At 35.5% G+C, this 25,556-nt stretch overlaps 3 protein-coding genes across 3 annotated transcripts; 1 reads left to right on the top strand and 2 right to left on the bottom strand.

The window, feature by feature from the left end:
• Nucleotides 1–417: 417 nt before the first annotated feature.
• On the bottom strand, nucleotides 418–7,954 carry Ilk (integrin linked kinase). Its single transcript, XM_090108008.1, has 8 exons — nucleotides 7,691–7,954; nucleotides 6,521–6,686; nucleotides 5,611–5,795; nucleotides 4,640–4,809; nucleotides 4,124–4,269; nucleotides 2,880–3,104; nucleotides 2,245–2,433; nucleotides 418–1,672 (listed from the first exon to the last, which is right to left on the bottom strand). Exons 1-8 carry the CDS (start codon nucleotides 7,777–7,779, stop codon nucleotides 1,484–1,486), a joined length of 1,359 nt encoding a protein of 452 aa, XP_089964134.1. The 5' UTR covers nucleotides 7,780–7,954; the 3' UTR covers nucleotides 418–1,483.
• A 749-nt stretch (nucleotides 7,955–8,703) lies between these two features.
• snf (U1 small nuclear ribonucleoprotein A snf) lies at nucleotides 8,704–10,191 on the bottom strand. Its single transcript, XM_090108027.1, has 4 exons — nucleotides 9,989–10,191; nucleotides 9,572–9,810; nucleotides 9,216–9,481; nucleotides 8,704–8,898 (listed from the first exon to the last, which is right to left on the bottom strand). Exons 1-4 carry the CDS (start codon nucleotides 9,990–9,992, stop codon nucleotides 8,739–8,741), a joined length of 669 nt encoding a protein of 222 aa, XP_089964153.1. The 5' UTR covers nucleotides 9,993–10,191; the 3' UTR covers nucleotides 8,704–8,738.
• Nucleotides 10,192–16,622: 6,431 nt separating this feature from the next.
• On the top strand, nucleotides 16,623–23,880 carry LOC149904214 (mini-chromosome maintenance complex-binding protein). Its single transcript, XM_090108067.1, has 10 exons — nucleotides 16,623–16,892; nucleotides 17,011–17,193; nucleotides 17,399–17,556; nucleotides 17,870–18,059; nucleotides 18,527–18,773; nucleotides 18,973–19,090; nucleotides 20,349–20,528; nucleotides 21,036–21,279; nucleotides 21,704–21,868; nucleotides 23,623–23,880. The coding sequence occupies exons 1-10, from the start codon at nucleotides 16,788–16,790 to the stop codon at nucleotides 23,833–23,835; spliced, it is 1,803 nt and encodes a 600-aa protein (XP_089964193.1). The 5' UTR covers nucleotides 16,623–16,787; the 3' UTR covers nucleotides 23,836–23,880.
• The last annotated feature ends 1,676 nt before the right edge of the window (nucleotides 23,881–25,556 follow it).

Raw genomic sequence — 25,556 nt, 5'->3', positions numbered from 1 at the left:
GTGGTTCAATCATATTTACAAAGTTCTTCAGCTTTACAATAATAAGCAAAGTTGTAAAGAACTCCTAAAATGTTTTACATAGGATAGAAGAGTGCAACTGTAGAGTGTAGGTGTGTAAAGGGAAAAGGGAACAGTTTTGGAGTGAAAATGATAAATAAAGAAGTCCAGTTGATAAAAAAGTTAGTTTATTTAATTTTTTTAAATTACAATATTACATAAAAATAATTCTTATAACCTACGTTGTAATTACTATGTTAATATATATTTATGTATCAAAGCACATTTAAAGCGTTTAATCATGTATTACATTTCAAGGCACATTAATTGTTGGCATAGATTAATAATTTAGAAAAATAATAAATTATTCTGTTACATACTTTTTCTCTTTTACATCTTATTATTTCGTATTTATAACACATTTAATAGTTTTTAACATATAATTAGTACACAACAATAACCTCCAAAGTAAATTATATATTTTTACACTATTTTTTAATATTTTAAATGTTAATCTTATTCTACCGTGAGGTTCATAAGTTTGTAAATTGCACTTTGTTCCTCTTTTACATTATTTAGATAAAACAACACAATGAATAAAAATAATTGTAATTTGTGGAAATAGATCTAATTTCATGTCTATTCATTTTCAAGGGCTGTCTAGCACCATTTCGTAGAAAAAGATAAGAATAAAAAAAACATACAATTTCATAAGTTAAATTACACAACCTTAATCTAACAACATATTAAATACTGGCAGTTACAATAATTAAAACACAAAGATACACAGATCTAATAATAAAAAAATATTTTTAGTATAAAATATGTGAAACAATGACCTGTTAAGTTTATCTAATCCTAAGAAAGTTTATAAGAAGGGTTTTATGACCTTTATGACCAAAAATCAAAAATAAATTTATATGTATTATGATACTTTCTTTTAATAAGTTTCTTATTTAAAATTGTATAAATCGTAATAATTCTGTTTATGGCCCTGGCCCTCATTGGATTGTTATACATAAATTGCTTATTTATATATATCGTATAAGAAACAAGGAGATTTAGCAAATCGAGCATTTAATATAAAATAATAAAAATATTGTCGTTCGAAAGTCCGATTTAGGTGAAAAAACATGACTCAGACTCGTGTGCATTATTGTACTTATATAAAGAAAAGTGAACGATATTTGTACCAAATCATATATCTGAAAAACAAAACTTGTATTGAATAAATAGCTTAATTTATTATGGCAACTGGATTAATACATTTTCTCCGGTTACTAGAGTTGATTTTTCAATGACCACTTATCATAATCTCTTTTATGAAAAACCAAATCATTCTTCTATTTTTTGTTTTAAATTCATAAGACTTGTATACAAAATGTACTAAGCCATTGAAAAATTAACACTATTATCTATAAGAATTATACTTGCCCAAACGATTTGCGCCAATTTCGTATAGACACTTTAAGACTGTGTTGCCAGATTAACGTTTCATTTTCTCCAAAATCGGCAGAATCATTTCGAAAGATGGTCGTTTGCCGGGGTCTTCGTTCATACAGATTTTGATCAATTTCGAGATGTGAGGCGAAATGCCCGGTGGGATGGTAACTCTGAGTCCTTCCAGGGCTATTTTCATGCCGCATTCCATTGGAGATAGGTCAGCGAATGGCACCTACAAATTGTAAAACATAATTTTATTTACCCTGTCATTTCGCAAACCATTTTACTGTGAAGTATTATAAATCAACCGCTTTTTTTTAATTTAAATTATATCAAGTGAAATCTCTAGAAATAAAAAATATAATGATTATTTTTACTTTTATCATTTCCCCTATTCACTGCCTTATTGGTCGAGACTTGGTAGAACAACTAAGCAAAGTGCGCAGTTGTCATTGCATCGTGTATCATCCACTCGCTTTTATTCCTATACTCACCTCTTTGATATTCAATTATCGAAACAGCTTATTCAGATTTATATCAGATTAAATTGGTCTGCCTTTGGATATCTATATGGTCCAAGAAGCTTATATCTAATACACTGGAGATTTCAGTATGAACATTAACTTGTAACAAGAAAATATGGCCTTGAGTGACGCATGTATGTTTTTTTATCCCTTTCACACCCACTTGCCAAGTTAGGTGTGAAAGGGATAAAAAAACATACTGAAATCTCCAGTGTATTAGATATAAGCTACTTGGTGTACAATTTAAACTATTGGTATGTCTAAATAAATAAATCCCCACCTCTCTAGTAGCCAGTTCCCACAGTAGAACCGCAAAGCTCCACATATCCGCCGCCTCCCAGTTCCGCTTGGAGCAGGGCTTCGTTAGGGCTTCGGGGGACATCCAGCCGGGGGCATAAACACGCCCACGCTCTTGGAACGAGAATTTGGAATCCGCCATGTTTATGCGAGCTGTTAGGTCCTCGTCGATCTAGAAATTATATATTGAAGTGAAAACTTCTTTAGCGACGTTGAGCACTTTTTCTGTAATGGGTATAAAATCTTAAATTCGTGTCAGGACACGTGACCTGATCGAAAAAGCGTAAGACGGATACCATTCCAAAATATCAAACATGCTCAACGTTAATAATCAAGTTGAAAACTTCTTTTTGTTTTAATTTTTGAAGAAAAAATGTTTTATCATGTAAAATTTTTGTGTCATGAAAAATGATATGTCATACAAAAATATTACGTAAAAAATGACCTACACAAGACAAATTAATGAAAGACATGCAATTAAAATTAAGTGGCAAAATTCGGTACTAACACAAAAAAAATAAATTTAAGACAGTAAATTATAGAAAAAAAGCCCTTCTTATGGCTTTTAATTTTGAGAAAGAATACCTTTACCGCAAAATTAATAAAATTCGTACTCACCATAACATGCTTGCTATTCAGATGATACGTCGGCAATACGCGGTCCCTTTGCAACGAATGCAAGTACGCCATACCCGCGGCTACATCTCGTGCGAGACGGAGTGCTGCAGCTGCATCCACTACCACTCGCCCTCCCGCACCACCGTGGAGTAACGAGTAGAGAGAACCCCACGACATATACTGCGATATCACCACTAAAGATGGTGGGGATACGCAGCAACCCACCTACAAATAACATACGAGATCTTTAGGAAACAGGCAATAAAAAAAAATATTCAAAAATCAGTACACAGTGTCCACTACTACGCGCCCTCCCGCACCAACATGAAGGAGTGATATCACCACTAGAGACGGTGGGGATACGCAGCAACCCACCTAAATATTAACTAACTAGCAATGCCCTGCGGTTTCACCCGCATAGATAGAAGTCTACTATAGGTCGGACTATAGGTTTAATTTTTAATCACATGAAAATCACCTTTACGGTTTACCCCATCCCGCACTACGGCCTGCTCATTGTATTGAACAGTATACCTACTATTAAAACATCATTTAATGGGATAAGGATTAATATATATGAATGGATAACATGGTTTGATTACTGTCGGCACTTCTATTTACTTTGAAAACGTAAAAAAGTTGTTGTAGTAACATAACTACTGAAGATGGACATATGGTATCGCGGACTTGTAGATATTGATCCATTCTATAATACTGTAGAACATTTTTTTTGTTCTATCTTCAATAGATTCCGCAGCGCACGCGATGACAGAAGTTTTCTTGAGGAATTTTTTACACCTTGGGTTTCATTATTGCATTTTTGGTAAGGATCTCTGATTTTTTTGAAAATGCAATATAGCCTATGTTGCTCAGTGAAGATGCAGCTTTCTAATGGTGAAAGAATTTTTGAAATCGGTCCAATAGTTTATGCGTAAAAACCATACATTCATACATAATTACAAATCTTTCCTCTTTATAATATTAGTATAGATGTGTGAAATTTTAAAATTAACATGGTTTAGATATTCCACGTAAAAACAAAAGCAAGTAATGACAATTATTGCGATAATACAATTTTTACGACACAATAAATACCCTAGAATCAGATTACAGTAAAAATTAACTTCATTTTATGCTTACAAAAACAACATCTGAATTATTAATTTTATGAACATCTTGTCCAAATATTTTTGTCAATTTCTAACAAACTCAATAATTATAGAAATTAAATATTTCTTTTTTACCACAGGCAATATGTTGGGATGAGAGAAAATCCTCAATTTCGGGAACTCCTCGTTGAAATCTCTCTGTATTCTTGGCGTACATTCACGAACGGCCACTATTTTCGCTACTATATCATTCTTCTGCCAACGCCCGCGCCATGTTTCACCTAATTAAAAAAAGGTTATATATTAACACAGATAATATAATACTATTATTATTATGTGACATTAAAATAAAAAAACCTAAATATGCCGTAAATCTGGAAACAATGATTAAAAAATTTATGTTGACTTCAACTAACAAAAATTATATCATCAATAGAAAAAGCTGCAAAATTCTACAAATTGGATTCTATTTAAGATTGGATTTTTTTTTTTTATTGTATAGGGAGCAACCGAGCAGACGCGTCACCTGATGATATAAAAATACGAATTTTATATGAATGTACATGTAAAATTACAATTGCAACATGCAAACAATAACTTTATAAATATGACCACAAAAATTTTGAACAGATAAAAACCAAAATTTCTCACCAGATGGCGTAACAGCAATACGAGTATGCAAAGCCAGCTCGTTGATATTGATTCCCTTGTGACGAGATAATGTTGCGTCCCTGCTTCTTGTCTTAAGACCGAGCCACGATTGATCCTTGAATTGAATCTTCTTTAGGTCCTGCCCTTGGTTGACTGCTAGCTCATGGAGTCTATAAAAATTGAGTTAAGATATTTGTATCATTGTGAATGAGTATTGGATATTTTAAGTACATATTCAGTTACAATAGCTCAATTAAGTAATGTATTTTGTATTTTAGATCTGAAACTTTTTTAGAAGAGTTGAGAGTAAAATTTCATGGTCGCGGCACGGCCATACCATCACGTGATGGTGTAAGGCGACGATTTTGGTATCTTTGAACCTTGGAAAAGAAGTTTCGCTTCTGACACGTGTGCCCGGCACGCACACGCTCTTTTCTTTACGTAAAATGAAAAACTAATAAAAAAATTATATTCATTCATGTATTATTATGTTTTTTAAAGCACAAACATAATACATGAATGAATACATATTCCAACGTCCTTTTATAATAAAAAAAAAGTAATTATAACATTTTTTTATATAGACCGAATGAAGAATCATTTGGTCAGTTTATAATGCCGCTTTAATTCACAAACAGAAATAGCTTTGAATCAATACAAGGCCTTTAATCAGCTCTAATTCCTACTCTAAACACTTTGATAATAATAAAGCCTTTATACTCTAAACACTTACTTATTTTTAACGTGATAACGTTTTTAAAATCGTTTTAGTCGGGTGACATGTTCAGAAACTTGTGTCACACCAAAACCTCACGAGCGCGATCGCAGGTATAACGAGAGAGAGACGGACCGATCTCCCGTCGCATCTCGAGTGCTGCCACCAATAAGACGTTATCACGTAAACATCTCGATCGTAAACCTATTTTACAAACAACCAATTTTTTTTAAAGTACTTTCACACACAACCTTACCTCTGCACCAATTGTCCCTTATTCTTATCCAATGGTGTATCACCATCCTTATTAGCCAGTGAGACGAGTGCCCCAGCGAGCACCAAATCCTCTGCGATCGCACTGTAGCCCCAGAAACAGGCATAGTGCAGCGGCGAGTTGCCGTGTTCGTTTGTGAAGTTGACGTCCACACGGTTTTGTAAAAGCTGGAATGAAGGTATTTAAAATTCAGTTTAATTTGTTATATTTAAAGTGAAACTTTTATTACATCGTCTCAAACTTTTTGGTCTGTGTAGCGCATGTCGCGTGACGGTCGGCTGCCGAGTAGGTATAAAGCAGTGTTCGGAACCGTTCGAACAGTTTCACTTTTACCGTGGTTTCATAAAACCACACAACATTTTTATTTTATAGTAACAATAAAGAAGTTTAAAACGAAAACTGTTGTTATATTTTAGCCTAAGTATTTCTAGTGTTATATTAAATTTCTAGCTTTTTCAGATAGAACACATACTTTATATTGGGTAACAGCTATATCGCTCTGTTTGCCAAATGTTACAGTGTTATGCTGCACAAATTGAAAGTAAATAAAAGTGTAACTAGTGAATTGTGTGCTTTATTTAAAAATCTTAACTATAAAAGTGCAGTTCCATCAAGAGGTAAATACAGAGTAAAAATGATAATAAAAACAATTCAGTGTGCAGAGGCAAGGTAGTGCGAAATATGTGTTCTATCTGACAAAGCCTTTCAAGTTAACAAGCACAATTCGATGAATCATGAATGTGTACAATAAAATTACTACTTATTTAGTTTTGTTTTTTTTTTCATAAATAGGAATTTAAGCATATATTGGATATTATAAAAAGGCCCTGAAAAGGAAACACCAACTAAGTGATTCTAATTTACTATTTTAATTCATTAACAAACCAATTACCAATTGAACTATAGGCCTATGCCCATGTGCAGCGGCCAGGTGCAGTGGAGTATCATCACCCATATTTGTGACATTAATCCTTGCTCCTCGTTTCATGAGCATCTCAACAATTTTGATGTGACCCTCTTTGCAGGCCCAGTGTAAAGGGCTGAACCCATGGTCATCTCTGGAATATAAAAATGATGGTAAATTTTTTATAAGTATAATAGTTAACTTTATAGGCAGAGCAAGACTTGCTAAAACAATTGATAAATTTCGATCTCGAAATCTTAAAATTTATATGTGTGTAATAATAATAATAAATATAAAATCTTTTATATATAAAATTCTCGTGTCACAATGTTAGTCTGCATACTCCTCCGAAACGGGTGTACCGATTCTCATGAAATTTTCTGTGCATATCGGGTAAGTCTGAGAATCGGCCAACATCTATTTTTCATATGTACCACGGGCGAAGCCGGGGCGGACCGCTAGTATATATATAAAATTCTCGTGTCACAATGTTAGTCTGCATACTCCTCCGAAACGGGTGGACCGATTCTCATGAAATTTTCTGTGCATATCGGGTAAGTCTGAGAATCGGCCAACATCTATTTTTCATATGTACCACGGGCGAAGCCGGGGCGGGCCGCTAGTAAAATATATATTTATAAATCATAGGTTCATTATTAAATCGTTATGTTTAAATTGCCAGTAGCTAGATAAGTACAGTAAGAGGAAAAATATCCCATTATATTTCCAGAAGTTCCAGGAAAATTGGTTGTTAATGATTCACTCAATAGTATTTCATTTACAATCTTTTTTTAAAATGTCTTTAATCTTTTATCACCTGCTGATTAATTAAGCAAATTATATCTGAAGCCATAAGTAAATCATTTTTAAAAATAAATTATTATATATTAGAGGTAGGAATACTTTGAAAAACAATTATTTGAATGAATAAAATATTACACACTCGGTTTTATGTGAAATAGTAATGTGTAATAAAGATTTACTAATAATTATAAGTAAAATAATTTTGGTAAAATAAAAAATAAACAGTAGTGGCACACCTTGGATTGAGTAATATTGTGGGCGATGTTTGCGTACGTTTCTGACCTTTTATGGATAGCAAGGACATTTATATCAATATTTATTGATTTATAAGGGTTAATTATAGTGTTAACTTACCCCTGATTCATATCATGTTCAGTATCATCCAGCCAAACTCGCACCTGCAAAGCATTTCCTTCCCTGCACCACTGAAATATATCTTCCATGATTTTGGACACTTAAACTGGGACAATACAAACAAAAATTCACTATTTTATGTATTTTCATAAGAATGTTATCACAACAATATTAAGTAAACGAATTAAAGTAAAATCTTAAACAAAAATTAGTCAAAATAACTACGGATGGAGTCATTCATTAGATTTGACTTTGACAGTTTCGCAATCTCCCAAAATAACATTGTGGTAATGCAACCATCTGATAAAAGTGTCATGTTTGATTTTCCATCTCTTTTTGTTATAGAGACCGCGGTTGAAGAATTTGTATTCGCTATCACTCTTCTCTGTATACCTTTTATTCTGGTCGGATTATAATGTGGCCCAATTAGTCAATTAATTGCCAGTAAATACACAAAAAGTATTATTTTTGTAATTTTCTGATTATTGGTTGAGAGTACATAATTTTTTTGAAATTTATTATCAAAATCTCATGACATAATGATCGTGATGAATGCAAAACTTTTGTTATATTTATTACTAGCCGTCCGCCCCGACTTTACCCGTGGACGTGGTACATGTTCTCTGTATTAAGTATATAGTCTATGGTACATGTTAACCTTTTCTCTCCATAAGAACCATTTACCATCCTTGTTCATGAACAATGTTCAAGGAATATTATAAAAAAGAAATTATTGTAATCGAAATAGGGACTCGTTTTTATATAAAGAGATTTAGCTGTTATGTTGATACAGGCAATCAAACTAATGTTCAAAAAATTTAGGATATTTTCTGAAATTTCTCACACTTAAGTTATTATAATGACTAATCCAATCTCATCATATTCATTAGTAGCTTGGTAGTTAGCTAATGAGGAATTGGTGAAGGATAATTAAAAGATATATTTAGGAACTTAATGACTAGTCACAGCCGGAGAGCTGTTAAGGCGTAGTGCAATGCTCAAAACAGTTCTCAAATACTTAAATTATTCTTTATTAAATATAAGTACACTATTTCTTAGCGAATGTAATCTTCATTGCATGTGTGGGTGTGATCTTGAATCCTTGTAAGGCCTCCTTCGCTGCTGCAGACTGCATTTCATTTGCAAATTCAACAAATGCAATGTCATGTCTGTTGGGCACAAGACGGACTTCTTTGAAACCAGGGAATCTGAAAAAAAAGATGTTATTTATATATTATGTAGGATTTAACCCATTGACCACCGTAAGGCCCGATCGGGGCGCGACACAATAGATTTTCTATTGTGTCTGTGATTCCGAGGACTGATGGATTAAAATTGGCAGTGTGACTTAGTGAAAAGAATGAATAGTTGTATACTTTTGTTCAATTTTCTTGCTGTTTTTAAAATTATCCAGCATATGAACTAAAATATAGTCTTATCAAAATGACCTTATTTTGTTCGTGTTTAAATTGACCATATTTATAAAAAGCTAGAATGTAATAGCTAAATTTCAATGCAAACTTACTGGTTGAACAACATAGACAACATCATCTCTGACGTTTCATCAGGAAGGTTTGTGAGGAAGAGAATCTGGTTTGGTGGCTGTTCCACATTAACATTATTGAGTAAGCCAGGTTGCCCAAAGCCAGGTACGGCATTCCTGTTAGCATCCTTCTTCTTCTTTTTGCCATCGTCCAAGCCTTTGGGTAACTTGGGACGCTTCGGCCGCTCTTGGAATGTACCCTTGATTTTGGCAATGACATCGCTGTCTGTTTTCGAGTACTGTATTCTCTGGGAACGGACGATTAACAAATAAATTGAAATCATAACAAAATATAATTTTTGTATTTAAGATGAAAACATAGCTATAATTGGTCTTACCATTGGTTTATCATAGAACGGGAATCCTTGCATACTCCTTAAAGCTACAGTAGCACTGGAAATTTCTTTAAAAATTACGAAGGCCTGCCCTCTCATTTTCAAAGTTTTTAGTGCCACTATATCTAATATTTGTCCAAACTGTGAAAATATAGCATACAGTGACTTCTTCAATTCTTCTTTTTTAATTTTTTCATTTAAATTGTTTATGTAGATAGTATGATTGGGCCGAATGTCCATCGCTGAAAACAAAATGTTTTAGGTTAGGTAGGTTATTCATAGAACTGTAATTTTCTAGCCTAGGATGAAACGTAATTGAAGAAATAAACCAATTCCTTTGTATATGAAAATCAAAATCATTCTATAAACATAAATCTCGAAAAGCATCCGGAGTTCTTCGTGAAAAAAGGGTAAACTTACTCATTTTTGGCGGTGTTTGATAAGTTCACGTAAGAATAGACTAAGAACTTATTTCTTGAAACTAAATGATAATACTTCGTTCCAATGTTGATCTTACTTCTTTATAACAAACTTTTGTTTAAATTTTATACAAATTACAAACAAAACTGAAAATAAAATCACCAAGCCGCAAGCTGAAGATGTTTTTTGCATAGAGTATAGAGTTAAGACTTAAGAGTGCTATAGATTGTAGAGTAGAGTGAAAACTGTAAACTAATGCTAGGCGTCCATTACAGGCGGATCGGGCCGGGCCGCATCGCAACGGGCCGTCTCTACTGGACGCGCTGTTTGCTCCTGCGTCCACCTGTACGGGGCGCGGCGGACCGCCTAGGCGGATTTTATCTAACAGACGCTCGCCGCTCACATCCGCCTGCCTGCGTCCACTAGACGGGTCGGGGCGGGCCGGGCCGCAGCGCACCGCCGGCAGAAATCCGCCTGCGAAGCGATATCCGCCAATGCGTTGCGGCCCGCCCCGGCCCGATCCGTCGCTAATGGACGATGTTTCATACAAAACATAGGCCGGCGTATTTTTGCGTTGCGATGCGGCCCGGCCCGATCCGCCTAGTGGACGCCAGCCATAAACTATAGTTTAAAAGATTTGTCGATAGCATAGGGCGTATTCAGAAAGAAAGCTTGAAACTTATAAGCGCTTATCGGCGCTTGTCATGTTCATATATTTTCCTGTCAGTGCTGTCAACCCGCGCAGGAAAATATATGAACATGACAAGCGCCGATAAGCGCTTATAAGTTTCAAGCTTTCTTTCTGAATACGCCCATAGGGAGTATTCAGAGAGAAAGCTTGAAACTTATAAGCGCTTATCGGCGCTTGTCATGTTCATATATTTTCCTGCGCGGGTTGACAGCACTGACAGGAAAATATATGAACATGACAAGCGCCGATAAGCGCTTTTAAGTTTCAAGCTTTCTTTCTGAATACGCCCTTAGATCGATAGACTTATAGCGGCAATACACATGGGGCCAAGGCGTTGGGCCAACGTGTTGGGAAAAAATGAAGGATATCAAGATTCCTGTTCACACATTGGCGTACTGATCATTCTGCATTGGCGCTTCAAGGATGGACGTAGTCCGTAGAAGTTCTTGCAGCCACGGCAATTTATTTATACAGTGCGTTTAATTATTACGTACATATGCATCAATAACAATGAATGTACTCTGCCGTCTGCGATGATACCATTTTCCAATCTCTATTGTCCTTTTTTTTATTTCTGTATAAATAAAACATTATTATGTTTAGATTTTTTCAAATGTTTAAAACGTGTACATTTTACAGTTAATTTAATTTTAATTAGGTACCTATAAAACGAAACTTAAAAGATTATATAATATTATTATATTAAATGATAATATTATTTATGTAATAAAGCACAATTTGATCAAAACCATGCTCATTGTATATTGTTATTTAATTTTTAAGAACTCGCCATGTTGCTAATAAGGATTTGCTAAACAAAATATATGTGACACTAGCACAATCAATTTTAACCTACTGTATACCAGTGTGGGGCGGAGCCACAAAAACAAAACTTTTGGAAGAGAACGTGCACAACGTGCTTTAATCAAGGTTATGCATTTTAAACCATACAAATATTCTACTGAACTCCTTTACTCCACAACGGGCCTACTATCTATACGCAAATTATATATTCTTGCAACTATCCTAAAAAAACATAAGACCATTACATACGACCCTAACATAACCAATCGTAGAAGAAGGCTTAGATCATTACTTAATAATCTAAGGAAGAAGGGATATTATTCCGCTGTTTCATAAAACGAAAACATCATTTAGTAAGCGTCAGTACAATAGACAGACAGAAATTTTATACAAAAATGTAAATAAAATTTTAAATATATATGGAAATCGTTACAACGAATGTAAAAAACATACCTTAAAATGGCTTAAAGAAATTAGTTATACAGAAGCAGAAGACATTTTAAAAACATGTAATTAGTAGGGAGTAAAATGAAAATGTAAAATAAAATAAAAAATCACCGTTTTTAAATTCTTGTACATTACACAGACAAAAATATGCGAACACACATACACACACACACACACGCACACACACAAACACACACACACACACACACACACACAAACACACACATACATCCATTCTACCAATTTTAGAGTGTTTTTATGTTAACATTACCTTATTTTTTAATTGTTAATGCCTAGTAATTGATAAGGAAGAGAAGCGCCTTCTAACACAAGTGAAATTTATCACTTAAATGAAGGCACTTACCTCCGACCCAAGATGAAAACTTGTTTAAAAGAAATAAACAATTTTTATTTTTTTTATTTTATTTATTTAAGTAACTTTTTAATACTATTTTACTCATTTTATAAATATATTCATTTTTTATCGCATTGTATAAAAGTGAGATAAGAAAAACATCTAGAATAATATAATAAATAGAAAATAAAACATCTAAATTATTGAGATTGGTATTTATTTTTTTGTAGTTCATAGTATGTAGTGATAATGTAAACAGTAAACACTGACTTGCCTTTCATATTTTTATGCTTTACCTCTTTATTGATCCAAACACAAATAAAAACACAAACACCAAACACCGAACACCGAACACCGAACACCGAACACCGAACACCGAACACCGAACACCGAACACCGAACACCGAACACCGGACACCGGACACCGGACACCGGACACCGGACACCGGACACCGGACACCGGACACCGGACACCGGACACCGGACACCGGACACCGGACACCGGACACCGGACACCGGACACCGGACACCGGACACCGGACACCGGACACCGGACAACGGACAACGGACAACGGACAACGGACAACGGACAACGAACAACGAACAACGAACAACGAACAACGAACAACGAACAACGAACAACGAACAACGAACAACGAACAACGAACAACGAACAACGAACAACGAACAACGAACAACGAACAGCGAACAGCGAACAGCGAACAACGAACAACGAACAACGAACAACGAACAACGAACACCGAACACCGAACACCGAACACTGAACACCGAACACTGAACACCGAACACCGAACACCGAACAACGAACAACGAACAACGAACACCGAACAACGAACAACGAACACCGAACACCGAACACCGAACAACGAACAGCGAACAGCGAACAGCGAACAACGAACAACGAACAACGAACAACGAACAACGAACAACGAACAACGAACAACGAACACCGAACAACGAACAACGAACAACGAACAACGAACACCGAACACCGAACAACGAACAACGAACAATGAACACCGAACAACGAACACCGGACACCGGACACCGGACACCGGACACCGGACACCGGACACCGGACACCGGACACCGGACAACGAACAACGAACAACGAACAACGAACAACGAACAACGAACAACGAACAACGAACAACGAACAACGAACAACGAACAACGAACAACGAACAACGAACACCGAACACCGAACAACGAACACCGAACACCGAACAACGAACACCGAACACCGAACAACGAACACCGAACACCGAACAACGAACAACGAACAACGAACAACGAACAACGAACAACGAACAACGAACATCGAACAACGAACAACGAACAACGAACAACGAACAACGAACAACGAACAACGAACAACGAACAACGAACAACGAACAACGAACACCGAACACCGAACAACGAACAACGAACACCGAACACCGAACAACGAACAACGAACAACGAACACCGAACACCGAACAACGAACACCGAACACCGAACAACGAACAACGAACAATGAACACCGAACAAAGAACACCGGACACCTGACACCGGACACCGGACACCGGACACCGGACACTGGACACCGGACACCGGACACCGGACACCGGACACCGGACACCGGACACCGGACACCGGACACCGAACACCGAACACCGAACAACGAACAACGAACAACGAACAACGAACACCGAACAACGAACACCGGACACCGGACACCGGACACCGGACACCGGACACCGGACACCGGACAACGAACAACGAACAACGAACAACGAACAACGAACAACGAACAACGAACAACGAACACCGAACAACGAACAACGAACAATGAACACCGAACAACGAACACCGGACACCGGACACCGGACACCAGACACCGGACAACGAACAACGAACAATGAACACCGAACAAAGAACACCGAACACCGAACACCGAACAACGAACAACGAACACCGAACAACGAACAACGAACAACGAACAACGAACAACGAACAACGAACAACGAACAACGAACAACGAACAACGAACAACGAACAACGAACAACGAACAACGAACAACGAACAACGAACAACGAACATCGAACAACGAACAACGAACAACGAACAACGAACAACGAACAACGAACAACGAACAACGAACAACGAACAACGAACAACGAACACCGAACACCGAACAACGAACAACGAACACCGAACACCGAACAACGAACAACGAACAACGAACACCGAACACCGAACAACGAACACCGAACACCGAACAACGAACAACGAACAATGAACACCGAACAAAGAACACCGGACACCTGACACCGGACACCGGACACCGGACACCGGACACTGGACACCGGACACCGGACACCGGACACCGGACACCGGACACCGGACACCGGACACCGGACACCGGACACCGGACACCGAACACCGAACACCGAACAACGAACAACGAACAACGAACAACGAACACCGAACAACGAACACCGGACACCGGACACCGGACACCGGACACCGGACACCGGACACCGGACAACGAACAACGAACAACGAACAACGAACAACGAACAACGAACAACGAACAACGAACACCGAACAACGAACAACGAACAATGAACACCGAACAACGAACACCGGACACCGGACACCGGACACCAGACACCGGACACCGGACACCGGACACCGAACACCGAACACCGAACAACGAACAACGAACACCGAACAACGAACACCGAACACCGAACACCGAACAACGAACAACGAACAACGAACAACGAACACCGAACACCGAACAACGAACACCGAACACCGAACACCGAACAGCGAACAGCGAACAGCGAACAACGAACAACGAACAACGAACACCGAACACCGAACACCGAACACCGAACAACGAACAACGAACAACGAACAACGAACACCGAACACTGAACAACGAACAACGAACACCGAACACCGAACACCGAACACCGAACAGCGAACAGCGAACAGCGAACAACGAACAACGAACAACGAACAACGAACAACGAACACCGAACAACGAACAACGAACAACGAACAACGAACAACGAACAACGAACAACGAACAAAGAACAACGAACAACGAACAACGAACAACGAACAACGAACAACGAACACCGAACACCGAACAGCGAACAGCGAACAGCGAACAGCGAACAGCGAACAACGAACAACGAACAACGAACAACGAACAACGAACAACGAACAACGAACAACGAACAACGAACAACGAACAACCAACAACGAACAACGAACAACGAACAACCAACAACGAACAACGAACACCGAACAACGAACAATGAACACCGAACAACGAACAACGAACAACGAACAACCAACAACGAACAACGAACAACGAACAACCAACAACGAACAACGAACACCGAACAACGAACAACGAACAATGAACACCGAACAACGAACACCGGACACCGGACACCGGACACCGGACACCGGACACCGGACACCGGACACCGGACACCGGACACCGGACACCGTACACCGGACACCGGACACCGAACACCGAACACCGAACAAAGAACAACGAACAACGAACAACGAACAACGAACAACGAACAACGAACAACGAACACCGAACAACGAACAACGAACAACGAACAACGAACAACGAACAACGAACAATGAACAACGAACACCGAACACCGAACACCGCACAACGAACAACGAACAACGAACAACGAACAACGAACAACAAACAACAAACACAAACACGTGTTATGAACATACTAATGCTTTATTTAAACTATATACGCCGATGACGCCGGAAAAAAAATCGGCGGCGTCGGCGTGACTGAAACGGCCGGCGGCGTGCGCCACGCCGATCGGTGCACATGCCTAGTTCATGCCGTGGATTCCAAATTATTCCTTCATGTCGATACAATTCTACGAATTGTAAAACCTCATTGCTTGTCCACATCGGCGCCTCGGGCCTCCATCGCTATCGGAACAAGGTTAAACGTAAATTTCATTGACGCGCAACGATACTGTCTCCGCTGACGAGTAGCAACAAACTGAACAAGACACCAACGTGTGAACTGTGAACGCTGTTTGCGGAGCGCGCCAAGATCCTTTGATGTGTGCACAAAAAACCGACAACATTCGGTTGGCCTGCCAATATTGGCGCCAACTAGGCTAATGAAGCCAACATACCGCCAAGTAGCTCTTTACACGTTGGCCCAACCCGTTGGCCCAACACGTTGGCCCCATGTGTACTGCCACCATTAAAATTATCAATAATCTGTGATGTTTAGCAGTTTGCCTCTTTGGTCTGTACTCTGTTGTCTATTAAATATTCGCGCTGCGCGCGCTTTTCATTATTGTTTACTGTTTTAGTTTTAACTTGCATTGAATTAAATATTCGTAAAATCGGCAGAAAATTAAATTATTGTCTCAATTAAATCTTTATAAATTAGAAAGAGTGTCATATTTATTGAGATATTAAAAATGCACGACTTTGCTTATGATTTTGATACTGTAACTCCCGAAGTGTGGAGAGCAAACGAAGAAAGTTGGAAGAAAAAACTATTAAATTTACCAAATTGGTACAAGGTAATAGCATAATTTACGTTGTAACTCAATATTCCGCTTAATTTTCTATGTAAATGCATACCAAAATTTGGCTCAATCTTCTATTTTGACCTCTAGTTAACCTTTATTATTTTTGTAGATACCTCTCATTAATTGTAATGCTTCTCACAATCTTTCTGATGGAAGCCTGGCTCGCTTTCGAGGAATGGTTCAGGATATGCACAACCCAGAGTTCTATTTTGAAGAGTTTGAGGTATTCAATACAGTTACAAACGAAATTAAAACAAAGTCCGGAAAATACACAGACACGGCGTCGATTCTGGTAAGAATTTCATGAGTATTATGGCTGGTTTCAGTTTTTCACAGCCATATGATATGTTTTGTCTAGCTTGTCTGTCAGTTAAAATGGCTATGTATGAAACTGTACATCAAAAAGGGGCTAGCAGGCTTAAAACCACCTCCACTCAAAAATATAAACAAAATTTAATACGATAGTACTTTTATTAGTTGTTTCTTATCATTCACAGGAAAATGAAAAAATCAATTATACAGAAAACCTAAAGAGCGCACAGAGACAGACTATGGTTGCTGTAACACTGCCTGGCTTAAATGACTGGGCTCAAAACATAGAGAATGATAAGAACCACTTAAAACACCTTGAAGAGCAACCAAATACTTCAAAGAGGTTAAACATATTTTTTTAAATCTTCGAATCACCTCAAAATCTAATTTAAATGCTATTTCTAAAAAAAAATATATCTTTAAGGGCCGATTTTTCAATGCTTGGATAAAACTTATCCGTCCAATAAAGTATTACACGATAATATTAAAATGTCACGTAAACTGTCAAATACGGGCAATTAGAATATGTTTTAAAATAGTAGTTTTATACATTAATCGACGAATAAGTTGTAACCAAGCATTGAAAAATCGGCCCTAAAACAATTGAATATTACATAAATATAATACTTATATAAAAAACTCGTATGAAAATTCAGGCTGAACGTAACCAAGTTAAAACGCAGCTATGACGAATGTGATGATGATGCCATGGAAGTTGAAGGTAGTGAGGGGAAGAAAGAGCCAAGAGTCGCAGAGATTGTGACAGAACCTTCTAACGTTGTTTCTAGAGAGCATTTATTGAATTTCCCCTTGCCTGATGTTGCTGGCAAGTCATGTATTATAAAGGTTTGTATACTAAACCCTTTGTTATTATTTGTACTATGCTATTAAAAATGTTGTTTAACAATTTCATGAATAAACTATCTCATTGTCATTATATTGCTACGAAAAGGCTATGAAATTCTAAACTCTTAATAAAAATTAATTTTGTAGAACATTTAAGTTTTTGTTTGAGTTTGAGATTTTGCGTTTAGATTTCAAATTTTTGAAAAAAATACCTTATTTCTTTAAGGGCCGATTTTTCAATCCTTGGTTAAAACTTATTCGTTGAATAACGTATTAAAGTACCATTTCAAAAATGTATTCTAATTATCTGTATTTGACAGTATACAGGTGACATTTTATTATTATCGTGTAATACTTTATTGGACGGATAAGTTTTAACCAAGGATTGAAAAATCGGCCCTAAAACTAGTACAACTTATATAAATATGGTATTATTTATTTAAATAAATCAATACACAAATTTTTAGATATATGACGACAGTGAAAACCTCAAACTAAACGACATGATAGAAGTGGTAGGTTTCCTATCAGTTGATCCGGCACTTTCCGGTGAATTCCAACCAGAAAATAATTCCCTTATCGAACCAACTATTGAAACAGAAGTAGAAACGATCACACACAACCCTCCCCCGAGCCTTGTGCCGAGATTGCATGCTGTGTATGTCAAGAAGTTGGACCATTGCAATCCGTTAGTTTTGGATGGTGTTGATAAAGGTATTATTATTATAAAAATGAGAATATTTACTATTGTAATATAGTGATTTTTCACTTAAATTATGCAGACAAGACATTGAAGATTACAAGATCAATTAGAAAATATCATGGAAATTTTCAAAGGAAGTAAATAACCTATGGCAACAGTTCCCCTATGTTTAGTCACGTAATATTTTTCTAATACACCCAAAATTTTCAGAAAATGTTTTAAAAGAAGCAAACTCAGCCAGGGAGCATTTACTAAAAGCATTAACAGAACTACTATTGGGAGATCAGTTAGCGGCTGAGTATTTAATATGTCACCTCATTGCATGTGTGTAAGTATCTATTGTTTATCTCTATAATGTGTCCATGGTTAAAAAAAAAACTACAAAACCATATTGGTATTAGGCATGACGACAGTATCCATAAATGATCGTATTAGTGTTTTTAAGGGAAAATGTATAATAGATAAATTACATATAGTGACTTAGAAATCTTAAAAACATTAAGATTAATGAGATTATCAATAAAATAAAACATTGAAATACTGCAGTTGGCCATTTTGACTAAAACACGCGTGACGTCACGCTTAAGTAAACAACTCACGTCAGATGTTTTTTGTTGTTATGAATATGTTGAGAATACGCATTTTTATTTATTTTCTATTGTTTTACGTATGCTTTATCGACTCAGAACAGAAATATAATTGCGAATTCACGAATACATGTTTCGGGGTTCTCCGCGCCAACTTTATACGATCATTTCTTATTATTTTCTCGCTTAAAATAATTACTAACACAATTTTGAGCATTACTTTTATTTGGATTCACACTGCAATACTGCACACCACTTATAAACTTTAAAATTCGTTTCTATAACACATATTAAATAAATATTTTTTTAATTTTCTTCGCAATGCGTACAAATAATTACGTATTTACCAAAATGTGACGTCACGCCTACGCCATGACACCTGCGAGCTGTTTTGGCACAGTTAATAAATATTTTTTGGAAAATGGCTTTTATCTTCGTTAAATTTAAGTATATTACCGAAATATAGGGTTTTTCTTGTATAGTAAACGTATACACACATTCTGGAAGAGGATTTCAAAATCTTTCGTCATGCCTAATTATTTATGTACTATTTATATTTTAGATATCTATTTATTAAAAAATGATATGAAATGTCACAAAGAGGCTGTATGTTTATTTTTAGTATTTCATATTCTGAAGAAAACATGTTACAACTGAAAACATAAAAATAAATTGTGTGTTGATGTGATTCTTCACACAGTATAATTTCCGACTAACTGTTTTTCTAATCATATATCTACTATATAAAAATAAGTCGGGTTTTCCTTCCTGACGCTATAACTCCAGAAAGCACGAACCGATTTCCACGGTTTTGCATTCGTTGGAAAGGTCTCGGGCTCCGTGAGGTTTATAACAAAGAAAATTCGGGAAAAATTTCAACAGAAAAGCGGGAAAAAATGAATTGTTACATAAAACGAAGCCATCTGGTGGCGAACCGGAGTTCGCCGGGTTTGCTAGTTTGTCTTATAAAATAGATATTTATTATGTGATAACTTACAGATACCTCCGTCAAGATACACTATCTCTTGGTCAATTCTGTCTAAACATGTCAAATCTGCCGACAAAGAAATATCCCAACTATGCCAAACAGTTGTATGATATAATCAAACAATTTGTTACAAAAAGCTACTATTTACCGTTGACTGTGGATAATATGAACACCATGGCTTTACTACCCAAGTAAGTACAGACATAACTTGTGTTAAAACTGCTAAAATTTACTCTAATTCAGTGTTAATCATCATAATTTATAAAAAAAATTGGTTGTCTGTAAAGTCGGTTTACTGACGATAGTTAAACGTGACAACGTCCGATTGTGCTTCTTTGTCGCTCGTTCCGCGCTCTCGCTTGCACTTCAAGCCTTACATGGAACGCCTCAGAGCGAGGTAACGCCGCATGAGTCATGTTTTTTCGTGCGTGCAGCCGGCTCTATCGAATTATAAGACGTTGTCACGTCAAAAAATCCCTGTTTGGCAAAGTATACAAATGAGTACATACTTTGAAAAGTATATTTTTAACCGAATTTTTATAATACTTTAATTTTTATTTAGCATTTATTAAGCATTTTAATTTTGAATGCTGTAAAACTAAAAATAAAAGCATCATACTAAAAATATTTATAAGATCCACTTGATTTAATTTGTTTCAAAATGATGTAGCTTTTTTGTATATGGGCATTTTTTTCAGAAAAGATTACGACTGCAACAGACTAACAAGCGGAGTCCTCCAGTTAAGCAAACACACACATTTAGTACTCGATGAGACACAAATGCAACAAGGACAATTGGATTCCGCAGGAGTTCATAATATTTCGGCTTTGGGAAATCTTATAAAGTTGCAGAAAGTCGAATATGACTTCAAATATTACAAAATGGAGTTTGATTCTGATATATCTGTGCTTGTTCTTTCGGAAGGGAAGAGTTTGTTGCCTGTTAGTATTTTTAAAATAAAGATTCTGTGATTTAAAATTAACTAAAAAAGTCAACTAGTAATACTCATATTTGTGTTAGCACTTAGCAATAGTAATTATTGTAGTTCATGCTCATAAGTTGTGCTCATAATTACTGTCTTTTTGTTACTTTGAATGCAATCTTAAAGTTTTGTTATCGTTTTGCTATAGACCACAGTAGAAATTATCATAAACATTACTTTTCTCATGAAACAAATTTAGAAATGATATAATTTTTAAGTTAATTTATTTTTAGATACTTACCAAATAAATCGATTTTTTTCTTCAACTTCAATAATATCCTTTATTTTTTGACCATACATTTAAAATTATAATATTTTTTGTATTGTTTATGTCATTTTAAATTTATAATATTTTATTAATTATTAATTTTCTTTATTTTCAGAGTGATTATCACGTGTCCCTTCGGCCAGAAGCTTCGTCGTTGGAAATATTCGACGCCATAGTAGAAGCAGCTACTTATTACCTTAAAGAGGAAATCATGAACACCATTAGAATGTATCTAACTAATTTGAAACTCATAAAATACTCCATTACAGAGGATTTGCAGGTATATTTTTATAAAATGATGCCAAAATTTAACATAATAATGTTAATAATTCAAATATGGGTGATTTTATCTCTTCAGTATCTATACATATAATAAATCTGTAGAAGGGTCAATTCTGTACATTGAAAATATTGAAAAAATAAATAGCAGGGGGTGTTGCTGGATCGATACCAAACCCAAATATGTGATTAAAAAATTTTTTGTCTGTCTGTCTGTCTGTCTGTCTGTATGTGAAGACATCACGTGAAAACTAACGGTTCGATTTCGATGAAACTTGGTATAATTATACCTTATTATCCTGGGCGTAAAATAGGATACTTTTTATCCTGGAAAAATACGTAGAAAAAAAATTAATCTTAATTTTTCAGTTTTATCCATAGACGTTGTTCTGTAAAACCGTGAACACACGTTGCGTATTATTATAGGCCTAGCCGTATTTGGGTCCAATAGATATTTATAAGATGTCATTGTCAGAGTTAATCAAAATGGAGACCATCCACGCGAAGACCGACATCCGCGCGGACGGAGTCGCGGGCGGAAGCTAGTATTAAATAGTTTTTGTGACCGTAAAAATAATAACAAACAAAATATCTCTTTAAAGGACAATGCCCACCTTCCATACATTTGAAAACCTGATAAAGAAAGTTTATGTATAGACCGCAAGTATAGCAGGAATACTGCGTGCTTGATTAGGGAATAATTCCCTGTTTTCACTTTTACCAGTTAAACGCCAGGAATTTTAAAAAATACGAATTACTACTTTGTAGGTTAGGAATTGTCGCGGGCAAATTATCAACACAAATAGCTATGGAAATATGTAGGCAGTACATATGTACCAAGTAGGTATTAGTCTCGGAGCGTATTAGTAATTAGGTAGTAGGTACCAAAACGAAAGAGACTGCGCCGATTCGAATATGACAGGCGGCTGTCAAACGTCAAAACAATCCGTTTCACTCTATCATCATCATAATTAAACGTAAACTGATAATGTTCGTATTATTTTTTACTTGACTTTAATAAATGTTCATAATATTTTACTATTTAGGTAAAAGAATTAAGTACTTAAAATATAACAAACAGTAATAAAACTAGTTAAAATAGTAAAAGTCAGTCTCCAGTCGTCACTCGCCAGCAAGTAAAACGGAACGTAGCAACTCTACAGATAACGTTCAAAAACCATAATTTCATTTTTTAAGAAGTTTGTACGAGTTTAGAAAAATAACAAAAATCTTTTTTTCCTACGTCTCTGATAAAAAAATGATAAGCGTAATGAGTTCACAATAAAATAAGCAAAATTTTAAGATTTGTTTCATTTCTATACATGTTCAGGTGAAAAATGGGCATTGTTCTTTAAGCATTTACTTTTTTCCTTTTGCATCAAATGTACTTTTGTGTGAAGTTTGTACTTTGTATGCAATAAAAATAATGAATAGAAATAATCAAATAAATTATAATACCCAACATGACATTTAAATCTTATTTATCCATATAAAATGTTTAGATTTCACAAATACCAGTAATATTTAGAAAAAAAATGGTTGTCTGTAAAGTCGGTTTACTGACGATAGTTGAACGTGACAACGTCCGATTGTGTTTCTTTGTCGCTCGTTCCGCGCTCTCGCTCGCACTTCAAACCATGGAACGCCTCAGAGCGAGGTAACGCCGCATGAGTCATGTTTTTTCGTGCGTGCAGCGGGCTATCGAATTATAAGACGTTGTCACGTAAAAATATTAAATGTTCATTCATATTTCAGTTTGTCGAAGAAGATTTTATAGAAATGCGGAGTCAATCGGATTCAGATAATCCCGTAACTGCAGACGATCTACACAGGCTTCTAGTTTTAGCTCGACTCGTGAGTTTGTCCCGCGGCTTCGATACACTCAACAAGGAATGCTGGGATATCACCAAGAAAATGGAGGAAGAAAGACTAAAAAGATTGAAGAATAGAGTTCCGCCTTTGTCATAATTATGTGTAGCGCTTTTTTAATAAATGTTTTTGTATTTATTTTTATATGGAGTTTTTTTTATCGCATTTAATGTCTATGGATTTCATCGAAAATATGTTTTGGTTATTAGAAGAATATAATATCAATATCATATGCCAATAAAATAAAATATCAGTAAAAAGCATTCATTCCTTAATTTTCTGTGATTAGAGTCGCACACACAGCGTTTTTATATCTATATATTTCTTTGTCTCAGTGCTTAATCACTATTTATGTACTGAAAACAAACTGAAAAGTACATCATCCTGAAGAAGACAATTTAATTTGATCCTTGTCTGGTTCGCATTTCGCTACGTTCAGTTTATTTCTTAAACATTCGAATACGAGTGTCGTCGTGAACTACTGACTACTACAAGACGAATACTCATTATTCTCATCGCTATTCACGCGAATGTTTAAATGCACAATCAAAGAAAAATCAAATCATTTGTGAAAATAAGTTAAGATTTTTCATTAATTTTTATTTGGTTTCTGGTCAAAGCGGAAGTGGATCGTAAATTTTACATTGTCACTTTGTCATTATCAGTGGGTCGACACTTAGAACATCGTTTTGGTTAGGCTTCCATTATCAAGCAATTTTAAACTTCATTCAATTGACATAGAGTTCAAATTATTTTGTACTTTTCCAAGACCTAAGGTCAAGTCTGGCTTGCCAACATTTAGAAAAAATAAAAATATTTCTAATGTTGGCCTCTCCGATGTAATCATATAATAAAAGATTTAATATTTTAGTTTTAATTATTTATTATTATTTCTTCTTTTTTTTTAAACCTTATTTTTGTACATTTTAATTTTAAGCTAGTACATTAATAAATTATTTCTTTCTTTCTTCAATTTCTTGTCAATGGTTAAGACTTAAGCATAGACAACGTCTTGATGTTGATTTGTTTTTTGAAATTTGAATTCAAAATGGCGTTTTATTTTATTGTTTTGGTGGATGTTAAACAAAGTTTGTTCTTCGTATATCGTAAATTTTGTTATTTACCTACTCAGTTAATGTACAGTACATTTTTTAATTTGTAATATTTCTGCCAAAAGTGAAAAAAGGAGAAAAAGTGTTATATTGTGTAAACAATGTTAAAATCTTTGTGTGTAATAATTATTGTGATTTGTGACTAAATATTTGCAATATGTACCCAATGACTGTTCCCTAAGGAAGATAAAACATAATAATTACATAACAATTTATGAGTAAGGTCTCTAACACGTCATGTTCTGGCTGTAGAATCAATTGGAGGAGATATTATTATGTCCAAAGAAAACAACGGCTTCTTCATATACAATTCCAATATGGCGATCCGACCGGCAACGATATATTGGTATCGAAATTTAGAACGAGATTTAATAGAAATCCCGCAAAATATTTCAAGGAAAAGTATAAAATGTGAATCAAGTTGTATTCACATAATATTTCAGCCGAATTCAGTTCTACATGCCTAAATAAAGATATTCAGTAATATTCAAATGGAATTATCCATTTTTGCTGATAATAGTGTTTTAATATTATATAAAAATGTTATTATATAATTAATATTATAATAAACTTATTGATCTACATTGTTGTTTTATTTTTAATTTCCTATAAATTTGAATATATGGATGAGAATTACTAGTGTTGTTACCCAGCATCGATAATTTTATCGATATCGATATGAAGTTTTATCGATACTAGCACTCACAA

Source organism: Colias eurytheme, chromosome 12, assembly GCF_061535395.1.
Source record: "Colias eurytheme isolate Ceu_HAF_F1 chromosome 12, ilColEury1 Martin Lab GWU primary, whole genome shotgun sequence".
Taxonomy (NCBI): domain Eukaryota; kingdom Metazoa; phylum Arthropoda; class Insecta; order Lepidoptera; family Pieridae; genus Colias; species Colias eurytheme.
This window is presented reverse-complemented; position numbering and strand designations above follow the sequence as displayed.

What these genes read in the sequence shown, in the direction of transcription:
- Ilk (XM_090108008.1), bottom strand. Translation starts at nt 7,779, where the DNA reads ATGGAAGATATATTTCAGTGGTGCAGGGAAGGAAATGCTTTGCAGGTG. An exon ending in GAACATGATATGAATCAGGG is followed by an intron (nt 6,687 to 7,690) that starts GTAAGTTAACAC and finishes TTTATATTCCAG; the next exon opens with AGATGACCATGGGTTCAGCC. An exon ending in ATCCCAACATATTGCCTGTG is followed by an intron (nt 3,105 to 4,123) that starts GTAAAAAAGAAA and finishes TGTTATTTGTAG; the next exon opens with GTGGGTTGCTGCGTATCCCC.
- snf (XM_090108027.1), bottom strand. An exon ending in CGTTCTATGATAAACCAATG is followed by an intron (nt 9,482 to 9,571) that starts GTAAGACCAATT and finishes GTCCGTTCCCAG; the next exon opens with AGAATACAGTACTCGAAAAC. An exon ending in TTGTCTATGTTGTTCAACCA is followed by an intron (nt 8,899 to 9,215) that starts GTAAGTTTGCAT and finishes CTTTTTTTTCAG; the next exon opens with ATTCCCTGGTTTCAAAGAAG.
- LOC149904214 (XM_090108067.1), top strand. Translation starts at nt 16,788, where the DNA reads ATGCACGACTTTGCTTATGATTTTGATACTGTAACTCCCGAAGTGTGG. An exon ending in TTTGGATGGTGTTGATAAAG is followed by an intron (nt 18,774 to 18,972) that starts GTATTATTATTA and finishes CAAAATTTTCAG; the next exon opens with AAAATGTTTTAAAAGAAGCA. An exon ending in TGTCACCTCATTGCATGTGT is followed by an intron (nt 19,091 to 20,348) that starts GTAAGTATCTAT and finishes GATAACTTACAG; the next exon opens with ATACCTCCGTCAAGATACAC.